Source organism: Gadus morhua, chromosome 6 (genome assembly GCF_902167405.1).
Source record: "Gadus morhua chromosome 6, gadMor3.0, whole genome shotgun sequence".
NCBI lineage: Eukaryota > Metazoa > Chordata > Actinopteri > Gadiformes > Gadidae > Gadus > Gadus morhua.
The window spans coordinates 2,569,851-2,581,666 of NC_044053.1; the positions used below are offsets into that span (position 1 = coordinate 2,569,851).

General features: G+C 41.5%; 1 protein-coding gene and 1 long non-coding RNA gene across 5 annotated transcripts in view; both read right to left on the bottom strand.

Annotated features, from left to right (window-relative positions):
* Window positions 1-247: 247 nt before the first annotated feature.
* LOC115545549 (uncharacterized) lies at window positions 248-3,812 on the bottom strand. Its single transcript, XR_003977114.1, has 4 exons — window positions 3,481-3,812; window positions 2,441-2,707; window positions 1,921-2,020; window positions 248-1,218 (listed from the first exon to the last, which is right to left on the bottom strand). It is a non-coding gene; the product is annotated as an uncharacterized LOC115545549 (long non-coding RNA).
* A 2,204-nt stretch (window positions 3,813-6,016) lies between these two features.
* LOC115545519 (sialoadhesin) overlaps window positions 6,017-11,816 on the bottom strand; it is a 21,337-nt gene continuing 15,537 nt past the window's right edge. For 2 of the 4 annotated variants that reach the window (XM_030358794.1, XM_030358797.1), the window contains 5 exons: window positions 10,193-10,459; window positions 8,769-8,859; window positions 8,449-8,491; window positions 8,168-8,250; window positions 6,017-7,297 (listed from right to left, as the gene is read on the bottom strand). In XM_030358794.1, the coding sequence (XP_030214654.1) occupies window positions 7,246-7,297; window positions 8,168-8,250; window positions 8,449-8,491; window positions 8,769-8,859; window positions 10,193-10,459 (536 nt within the window). In that variant the 3' untranslated portion in view covers window positions 6,017-7,245. Of the gene's footprint in view, window positions 7,298-8,167; window positions 8,251-8,448; window positions 8,492-8,768; window positions 8,860-10,192; window positions 10,460-10,902; window positions 11,278-11,811 lie in introns of all 4 variants that reach the window. The other 2 variants (XM_030358796.1, XM_030358795.1) reach the window with 2 other exon arrangements.

Sequence of the window (11,816 nt, forward strand, 5' to 3'; positions counted from 1 at the left end):
AAAAAATAACGCTTAGTTTTGTACTTGTAAAAAATAACGCTTAGGGGGTGGGGCATTGGAGGAAGGCGGGATGATTTGAATGTGCTGTAATTCTCAAATGCAACAAAGGTGAGAGTCCCTTTAATTAAACCATTGATGAAAAATCAAACCATTAAGGACACCAATTTGCTTTGTGAATGAATAATGTATCGTAAATAAATAAATGTTCTCCCTTAAAATAGATGGTGCATAATTATAGACACCCCTATTGTAAATTCCCATAGAGGCAGGCAGATTTTATTTTTTAAAAGCCAATTATTTCATGGATCCAGGATACTATGCTTCCTGATTAAGTTCCCCCAGCCTTTGGAATTAAAATAGCCCACATCATCAAATGCCCTTCACTGCACCTAGAGATTGGCATGGTTTTATTTTGTTAGCCTATTAGCTGTTAGCATTAGGCTAACTAACAGCTGTATCCAAATGAAAACACTGCATTTTCAGAATAAAGTAATAATTAAACTTTTATAGTTGAATAGCCTACTTGAAAGGTCTAATACAGTTCCCAAAAAGCATGTTGTATGTCTAAATTGGGTTATGCTTCACAAAAAGACTTTAATTCAACTCTATGTGACTTCTGTAATCTTAATAATAGTATTCGGAGCAGAGAGGACTTCGACACACATGGCCGTAGACAAAGTTCCTGCCCCCCATTAACTTTATCAGTATTTAAAATGGCTTCACTTTAACACAGCAACCATCGATGATAAGAGCATGACAGATCTTATTGCAAGCCTACATGACCCATAGACTGTAAAGATATGATTGTATAAATACTGTAAGCTAACAGAAGAAGAAAAGGCTCATGAAAGACTGAGCAGCCTTGGCATCAAAAAACCAAATTGAGAAATATTTTTTTTAAACATAGCCTAGTCATCAGGACCAGTCTTTACAAACCTCACCGTTATTCAGACAACCTCGAGTATATTCAGAATAAACATACAATAAAGAAAGATAACTCAAATGCATAAAACACTAAAATCAACAGAAATGTTACAATCAGAAATAAAAACTGAAAAGAACAAGACTCAACCAATAAGACTGACAGACAACAGACATGATGACGTCAGTGTTCCCTTATCTCGTCATCACTGGAGGAGGAAGAGGAGTCGCTGCTTGAGTTTGGTTCAGCCAACGACCTCGCTGTAGACCATCTCATGTTCCGGTCCAGGGGCTGACCTGTCACCCAGAAGCAGACCAGCAAACCTCAGATTCCCTTCATCATTCCACTGGTAGGCTTTAAGTGCCACTGAACTAGTGAACCAGTTAAACTGTTTGTGTTTTAAACATCTTAGTATGTCTACTTTGATCTCAACATAGTATTCTATGCCATTCTGTCAGTTACTCAAATAATAAATTATATTGAAAATCAGATTTAAAACCCTACTTTTTTGCGAGTACGCCATAATCAACTCTACTCTGAACTCCAGTTCAGGTGCTCTTGAATATCAGGGTTAAGGTGCGTGCGTGCGTGCGTGCGTGCGTGCGTGCGGGCGTGCGTGCGTGCGTGCGTGCGTGCGGGCGGGCGGGCGGGCGGGCGGGCGGGCGGGCGGGCGGGCGGGCGGGCGGGCGGGCGGGCGGGCGGGCGGGCGGGCGGGCGGGCGGGCGGGCGGGCGGGCGGGCGGGCGTGCGTGCGTGCGGGCGGGCGGCTTCTTTTGGGTCTACCAGCCTACCCATTGGACTGTAGCAAACGTTGCTCATCTAAACACATGCCACACCTGGTGGCATTTCATTAATCTTCCACTTTAAGATCAAAGTGGACATTTTTCGAAGATTTTGGTGACTTATGATGATAAGTGGTAATTGCAATCTCTCCCGGTGAGCTCCACAGTGGGCTCCATTCCCTACGCCTAGTTGAGCAGATTAGTAGTGCTCGAGTACCTTTTAGCGAAGACCAGCCCAGCCAGGAGGAGAAGGAACACAGCCCACAGCACCTTCAACACCACCGACACCGTCAGGAGCCAGACAAACCTGCCTTTTTCTGTAAAAGAACGCATTCATGTCAGATACAATTAGATTAGTTTAGATCACTTTGTTAGTAACAGTAATATTCCATTCCATTATATAATGTGTTCGATACAGTTTGATTAGATTAGATGACATCATTTCAGAAACCATTACTTCAGATTACCTATAAAATGTCTTTATTTTAGACACAATTATATTCAATTAGATAATGTCAGACTATAATAGACTATATTAGATTAGATAATGTTCGACTATACTAGACTATATACGATTAGATAATTTTTGATCACAAGAGACTATATTAAGAAATGACAGAATAAACTAGTCTTTATTAGATGAGATAGTGTTAGACTATAAAATTCTATATTAGATTAGATTATGTTAGACTATAATAGACTATATTATACAAATTAGTGAACACAGATGGGCTCACTGTCATCTTCCACCATGACCAGACTCCAAGGCGCAGAGGTTTTCAGCCCACTGGGGTCCATAGAGCAGGTGTAATTCCCTGTGTCGTCATTGGTCAGACTGCTGAGGTGGAGGGCGGGGCCTGTCTCTGATAGGGAGTGGCCATTTCTGTACCAGTGGACGTCCAATTGGTGGAAGGAGCAGGCTGAGGTACAGGTGAGTGTGACCTGACCGCCCTCTTTCACCACATGGTCAGTGACGGAGCTTCTGACCTTCACATCCTATCCATCTGTTGAAGACACAGTGAGACGGACGTTCTTTACAACTGGACAGATGTAGAAGACCAGACCGTTGAGGTTACTTCATGCTTAAAGTCACTTGAGCGACGCGACAAAAATCGGAAGAAAAAAATCTGCGATTCAGAGAATGATTTAGTGCCCATATCAATCCATGTTAATTCAAAGTAAGTAGTCTTCTCCTCTATGCTGCAGTTAATTGTTGTTCTTTTTTAAGCTTCAACAAGGTTGAAGCTTTCCCCTGGCCGTTTCCCCGGCCAGGGGAAAGGAGAAGGGTCCATCTGCAGGCTTGGGTGTTTCTGTCATGACACTAAAATGCCCTTTAGGCGTTCCTGGTAGCGTTTCATCGACCAATCACGAGGTGTTTCGAAAGGCATACTGGGTTTCGCAAGGCATACTGGGTTTCGCAAGGCATACTGCGAAGCACAGTCGCAAGGCATACTATGCTTTCCTTCCTTAATGGCAATTTTACCTCTCTCATGTGTCTAATTTCACACTTTATGCATCAAGTTTTTATTTTATTTTATGAAAGCTCTTTGGGTGAGGCCTATTAAGAAAAGAATATGCATTATCGTTATCAACACTATTAGTATTATTAAGATAACACATGGAACGATAAACTGATCAAAGTGTCCTTTATCTGTGTCTAGTGGTAGAGTTGTGGTCCATTAGACTCTAAAAAGAGCTCTAGGTTGATCCCACAGGCCAGCTGTAGTTTGTGTACGGACACGTTCCCGGTAGTAAACAGAAAAGCATTACAGCTTACCAGCTAGCAGCAGGAGCACAGAGAGGGTCCATGGATTCATCTTCAGCTGTAGCTTTCTGTCAGGGTCTGCTTGTTACCTTCACTTGGACAGGGGGAGGGCTGAATGGCTGATTGTGAAAGGCTACAGTAATAGTCTTCACGTTTGACTTCCTCCTTCTCTGCAATAACCACTAACCTCAGTTCACATCGCTTTAAAGTCCATATATATCTGCCATTCTCCCTCTCTCATTTACATGACATACAATCAACAATGGTGTTGCTAAAAAAAAACACCAAATGGGACAAAATGAGCTGCAAAAGTCATTTTAAATAGTTATATATCTGAGACCCTAGATATCACAACTCAACAAGGTGTGTGTGCTCAACAGAGCCATAAACAACAAAGTGTGAGAGTTCAACAGATGAGCTAAGAGCCACAAAGTGTCAAAGTCAGTGGATGTTCCCAGAAAGTCATCAGGTTTTTGAAGTGAGGGAAGGATGACACATGTTGGTTAAGGGTTAAGTCATCTTACAGTGTTCAAGTACATAAACACTCAGTTCCCATCCCACGTGGTTAAAGATGTTTGGTTGAACAGTGAGAAAGAGGGAGAGAGGTGAAGGGGAGTGAGATAGAGGAAGAGAGGTGAAGGAGTGAGAAAGAGGGAGAGAGATGAATGGGGAGTGAGACGACACATTGAGACGGACTTTCTTTAACCAACTGTAAGGCTTGTGTGAAAGATATGGACAACTGATCAATAGTTATGATGAGTTTCACAAATGATAGAGCAGTTGTTGGTGTTTTAGAGCCATCTGTTGTGGGGTGGTGTACTGCAGATCTGCATTAGCCTTATGTCTATGTGATGCAGTTGCCAGTCAAAAAAACATGTGATCCTGCTGTACAATTTACAAATACACCATTGAAAGACACCTATTTTTTGTCCTGTCTTTCAGTCCTTTAGACTTGAACACAACCATTACACTTGACATTTCCTCTGAAGTTGAAGTGATCATCACTTATGATTACAGATACAAGGAATCCAAAAATGCATTTGATGCAAAGCGTCTTCCAGGACATCCAGAAACCTCTCATGAGGCGCAGGTGGGTGAGGACATCTTGCTGAAGGCTGACTAAAAGCTTTTAATCCCTCCCCAATGGGAACCAAGTCGACTCTCTTCCTATCGTCCTGTCATAATGTGTCAGTACCAGAACTTACACTTGGGACAGTACCATAAGTAACACTAGTGTGTAGTTGCGGTACAAGAAGTAACACTTACTATTGCCTGTGACTGTGGCTTCTTCACGTCCAGTGTACCCTTCGGCGTTGGTCTCGAAGCAGAAGTAGTATCTCTTTGCGTCCTGTTTCACTGCCTTGATGATCTTCAAGGTTTAGTTCCTGACGAGGTCCCCCAGGTACGGGACCCTCCTGATGGCCGACTATTGGTTAGTTGAAAATAATAATCATCATTGAGATTAAACATCTCTTCCAGTGTCCTGGCCAAGACAGGCAGCAGTAGCCTACAGTCACACATAGCATACACACAAAACATACGAAAAATAAAAAACAAAAACAGTCAGCAGGGGGGAAGGGGGACATACGATGTGATACTTTATTTGTCAGACGCAAATCATTTTGCGTCCCTATCAATATCGCAAGACATTTCGGGAGGCTTAAGGAACAGAGTAATATTACATTTGAGCATCAAAGTGTAGTCTTATGGAGGACTCTATAGAAATAATTCACCATACTGTGTTATTGACATGTTATTGGTGCGTTATAGGGACACTGTCTCTTTAAGATCACGTCAGTTGTGTGTCGATATGCCGGTCGGCGCAATGTTTGAATTTAACGGTTTTTATATGACGAAATGAACGACCTGCCGTTGCTTGTCGAGGTAAGAAATTGTCTCTTTCTTTATTTTTTTCGCAATATCTACAGTCTACAGACAGAACGTCTTACCTGGGAGTTTGTTTACAGCGGAACCGTTATGTTTAAAAACATAACGCTTACTTCGGCGAGTGTTTCGCTGCTTTTGTCATGACGTGCGGTGCATGCGTGTGTGTATGTGTGTGCGTGCGTGTGTGTGTGTGCATTTTCGTGTATGTTTGTGCGCATGTGCGTGTGTGTGAGGTGTGTGTATGCGGTGTGTATATGGGTGCTTGCTGTGTATGTATACACACAAACTGTGTGTGTGTGTGTGTGAGCTGCAGGCTGCTTGGCACATGCACACATGAGTAGCTTTGTGTAACTGGTGCGACAGGCTTGCTATTATAGTAGTAAGATGATAACATATGGAACGATAAGCTGATCAAAGTGTCCTTCTTTGTCTGTGTTTAGTTGTAGAGTTGAGTTCAGCTCTATGTTGAGCCAACAGGTCAGCTGGATCCAGTTTTTCGCAGGAGCACAGAGAGGGTCCATGGATTCATCTTCATCTGCTCCGTAGCTTCCTCTCAGGTTCAGGTTGTTAGCGTCACTAGGACAGAGGGAGGGCTGAATGGCTGATTGTGAAAGGCTACAGGAAATGGACTCTATCTGCCCAATGTAGAAAACAACGAAAAGTTTGTTGAGGCATTTTATTTATTTTATGTCTGTAGAGGTGTTTTTTCAAGAACATTATTTTGACAACATATTCTAAAATATCAATGCTGTATCACAGCTGTATCCCATCGAAAATACACTGCATGCTCAAAATAAGGTAATAAATAAACTTTTATAGTTTAATAGCCTACTTCAAAGGTCTAATACATTTCCCAAAGAGCTTTTTCTGTGTCTAAATTGGGTTATGCATACCTATAATACCTGTACTTTTATACAGACGGTTCACAAAAAGACTTTCGTTCAATTCTATCTGACGTCTGCTATCTTAATAATAGTATTCAGGGAAGAGAGGACTTCGACACACATGGCAGCAGTGCATTTTCAACTTAAAAGCATTTAACAAAATGAATTCAACAAGTCCTAGGTCTTTCTGCAGCGTATTCCACACAGTGAGGGCAGAGTATATAAAAGCCTTTTTACCCTGTTCTGTCCACATATTGGGGACAAATAGCAACACCAAGTCCTCTGAACGTAAAAAGTGTGGACCAGCACTTTTCCGCATGATAAGGGAGCATAGCTAGGTAGCACACCAAGTATTGCCTCATGAATATATATGCAGTAGTGACTGAGCCTACACGTGGACAAAGCAGGCCATCCTACCCGAGAGGACAACTGGCAGTGGTGAGTCCGAGCCTTACAGTTTGTAATGAATCTCAGGGATGAATGGTACGCCAATTATTATCTGACCCCCATTAACTTTATCAGTATTTAAAACGGCTTCACTTTAACACAGGAACGACCGATGATAAGAACATTACAGATCTTATTGTAAGCCTATATGACCCATAGACTGTAAAGATATGATTGCATAAATACTGTAAGCTAACAGAAGAAGAAAAGGCTCATAAAAGACTGAGCCACCATTCCATCAAGAAACTAAGTTGTGAAGTATTTTTTTTAAACGTAGCCTAGTCGTCAGGAGCAGAATGCAGAAGAACCAGTCTTTACAAACCTCACAGTTATTCAGACAACCTTGAGTATATTCAGAATAAACAACAAGATACAATAAACAGAAAACTCAAATGCATAAAAACACTGAAATCATCAGAAATGTTACAAGCAGAAATAGAAACTGAAAAGAACAAGACTCAACCAATAAGTCTGTGACAGACAACAGACATGATGACCTCAGTGTTCCCTTATCTCGTCATCACTGGAGGAGGAAGAGGAGTCGCTGCTTGAGTTTGGTTCAGTGAACGACCTCGCTGTAGACAATCTCATGTTCCGGTCCAGGGGCTGACCTGTCACCCAGAAGCAGACCAGCAAACCTCAGATTCCCTTCATCATTTCACTGGTAGGCTTTAAGTGCCGCTGAGCTAGTGAACCAGTGAAACTGTTTCTGTTTTAAACATCCTAGTATGTCTACTTTGATCTCAACATACTAATCTTTGCCATTCTTACAGTTACTCAAATAATAAACTTATTCAAAAAAACAGATTTAAAACCCTACGCTTTTGCTAGTCTACACCAAACAGTTTGTTAAAAATCAATTCTCCGAATTCCAGTTCAGGTGCTCTTGAATGGATTTGTGTGTGTGTGTGTGTGTGTGTGTGTGTGTGTGTGTGTGTGTGTGTGTGTGTGTGTGTGTGTGTGTGTGTGTGTGTGTGTGTGTGTGTGTGTGTGTGTGTGTGTGCGTGCGTGCGCATGCGTGTGTGTGTGTGTGTTGAAACAAAGCTGCCGTGGGTCGTAACCATGGGGATAAAACCTCCCCCTCCTTCCTAGAACTCAAAACAACTCATGTCATGATTTCTTTAAATTCTCATAGTGTTCAAACTTAAAAAAACAGGGTATTTAAAAACACTTTACTACCCACACGCTAAATACTCTTTGGCAGATTTGATACGACCAAGTCATTTTTTCAAATGCTATTGTACCAGAGGTGAAGCCAGGGGAGACGATGGTAGGATCGCCCGGACCGTTATCTTCCGTTAAGCTTTAAATTGTTTTCTTTAGGAATGTTTGAATGAAGTAGTGTTGGCACTTCATCAATGAACAAGTACTGATCTGTTTCACCGATAAGATAACATCATTGCGTCATTTTAGCGATGAAAAATTAGATCGCTACCCTCTTCTTCATCATCAGAAGGTAACATCGTAACAGGAGACGTTACCTCGAGGAATTGCGTTTGAAGTGGACGGTTGAATAGCTGACTTCCTCTGAAGCTCCCACCGCTTCCTGTTTACAGTCCACCTCCTAAACAGACAGACAGGTGGTCAGACAGACAAACTCACACACAAACACGTGTGTCCATCAATTAACCCAGACAAACACAAACACACACACACACACACACACACACACACACACACACACACACACACACACACACACACACACACACACACACACACACACACACACTTTTAGTTGAAACTGACAGGAAGTACTCACCTGTTTTTGAATCACTTCTGATGCCTTCTTTTGTGCATGTCTCCCATTTAATAATAAGAAAAATACATTACAAATATGTTCAATAATACAACACCATTTTACTACCCAAGTTACATTTCAGATTAGAGATTTTAGTTGTATTTCTATGGATTTCTATGAGTTTAGTGTCCAAGGGTAATAATGGCTTTCAAACATTATTGAACAGACATTTGTATCAACGCAAATCTTAGTGATAAATACTATAATCTTTCCAAAAATGTCATCTCACAAATCATCTTCAACGTCCTATTTTGACCTCTTCTCAGATTTGAATTGAGTACCTTTTAGCGAAGACCAGCCCAGCCAGCAGAAGAAAGAACACAGCCAACACCACCGACACCACCGGCACTGCCACGCGCCTGGCATACCTGCCTTTTTTTTGCAAAAGAACGCATTTATGTCGGATACAATTAGATTAGTTTAGATCACTTTGTTATTAACATTAAGATTACATTACATTATTTAACAGGGGTCAGCAACCTTTTCAACATGCAGTGCCAGTTTGACATTTTCTCGTTAATAAGTGCGCCTTAAGCAAAAATATATTAAAAATTAAGCTGAATTATGACACAGCGACCAAAAACATTCCCAGAAGACCTGGAATGGTACTATTTCCATATAGTCCACAATCATGCATCAACATTTTAAATGTTTTTTTGGTTGTTATATTTACAACATGCGCTCACAAATTATAATTACATAAGGTACGTACCATCTTAAAACACCATTTTCAGAAATTCATTCAAAAACATATTTGCACTGTGAGAAATGTGAAAACGAGAACATATGACAATGTTGGAACCATCAACATCAATATCTTTAAGACATGTACAGCTTTGCAAAACCATGTGAAGGCGATGCATACAGGCCACTTGAAACAATATTTTCTTCTGTATTACTCACAACATAGTTTTAAAAACTATTAATTGATCCCATTTCAGAACTCTACTTTCTGCAACTAATTTAAACATATTTGCACTGGGGGGAAATGCCCAAAGCAGAATAAAGTGCAAAAAAAATCGGTAGTTATGATTCTGCTGCCGCATTGTGCTGTGATTTTTTTAATAATAAATACAAAATATATGTATATCTATATATTTTTTATTATCACACTTGGAATATGTTTTTTCCATCATCCGAGTGTGCCAATGATTATGCTTCCCCGTGCCAGTGGTGCCTAGGGTTGCCGACCTCTGTTATATAACGTATTAGGTACAGTTCGATAAGATTAGATGGCATCAATTCGGGAACAATTACATTCGATTACCTATGAAATTACTTTAGTTTAGATACAATTAGATTCAAATAGATCATGTTAGACTATAATAGACTATATCAGATAAGATAATGTCAGACTATCATACACTATAATACATTAGATAATGTTAGACAATATTAGATAATGTCAGACTAAAATAAACTGTATTAGATGAGATAATATCAGACTATAATAGACCATATAAGATCATGTTAGACTATAATAGACTACATTAGATTAGACAATGTCAGACTATCATACACTATATTATATTAGATAATTTTAGACTATATTAGATAATGTCGGACTATAATAGACTATATGAGATTAGATAATGTCTGACTATTATACACTATATAACATTAGATGATGTTAGACTATCATACACTATATTACACTAGATGAGGGACCACCCTCATGTGCATTAGTGAACACAGAGGGGCTCACCTTCATCTTCCCCCACGACCAGACTCCAAGGCGCAGAGGTTTTCAGCCCACTGGAGTCCAGAGAGCAGGTGTAATCCCCTGTGTTGTTATTGGTCAGAGAGCTGAGGTGGAGGGCGTGGCCTTTCTCTGATAGGGCGTGGCCATTTCTGTACCAGTGGACGTCCAATTGGTGGAAGGAGCAGGCTGAGGTACAGGTGAGTGTGACCTGACCGCCCTCTTTCACCACATGGTCAGTGACGGAGCTTCTGACCTTCACATCCTCTCCATCTGTTGAAGACACAGTGAGACGGACGTTATTTACAACTGGACAGAATGACAGCATATACCCTTCAGTTGAAGTGGTCATCACTTATTGACTATTTACCACTGTCAGGTAACAGATACAAGGAATCATGAAATGCATTTGATCCAAAGCGTCTTCCAGGACATCCAGAAACATCTCATGAGGAGCAGGTGGGTGAGGACATCTTGCTCAAGGTTGACTACAGGAAGCTACTAATCCCTCCCCAATGGGAACCAAGTCTAGTCTCTTCCTATAGTCCTATTAAAATGGGACAGTAGTAGAGGTAACACCGACCCTAGTAACAGTACTAGATGTTAAACAAACTAGTAACAGTACTAAATGTAAAACTAACTAGTAACAGCACTAGAAGCATAGTGACAGTGCTAGATGTAAACTAACTAGTAACAGTACTAGAAGTAACACTTACTAGTGACGTTGACTCTGACTCCTTTCTTTCCAGCGAAGCCTCCGCCGTTGGTCTCGAAGCGGAAGCGGTACGTTGCAGCGTCCTGTTTCTCCGTCTTGATGATCTTTAAGGTGCAGTTCCTGACGAGGTCCCCCAGGTACAGGAACCTGCTGTTGGCCCGGACGGTGCTGCTGTCGTACACGTTGGGCGTGGTGAGGTGGCAGATCGGGTGATCGGGGCACCAGACCACCCGCTCAACCCGCTCCACCACCGCGCCGGTCCTTTTGTGCACCGTGGGGTGGGTGAAGCTGCAGGGGATGGTGGCGGTGGAGCCCTCCACCACGCAGAAGGAGTCAGGGTACTCCACGTGCCAGTCAGGGTCCGCCCCCAGCGGCCCTGGAGGAAGCAGACAGTCGGGGTCACAACAGGGAGCCCGGTTCTAAGGGAGGGTCTCACATGAGGTCATGCTCTCTCCAAGTTGAGCTTTTCACCGTCATGGTGAGAATGAGAGCGACTGGTTGATGGTGAAGACGCTCTGAGAAGGTCAGGGTGGGACGTTGATATTGTAATGTGTTTGGTTTTATATCATATTATATAACATTTGATATCATATCATAAAGTATAATAAATTAGGAAATCGTGTCTAATTTCACACTTAATACATCAAGTTGTTATTTTATTTATGAACGCTCTTTGGGTGAGGCCAATTAAGAAAACAATGCAATGTTGTTGTCATCACTATTATTATTATTAAGATAACATATGGAAGAATAAACTGATCAAAGTGTCCTTCTTTGTCTGTGTCTAGTGGTAGAGTTGAGGTCGCATTAGACTCTAAAAAGAGCTTTAGGTTGAGCCCAGAGGCCGGCTGGATCCAGTTTGTGTACGGACACGTTCCCGGTAGTAAACAGAAGAAGCATTACAACTTACCAGCT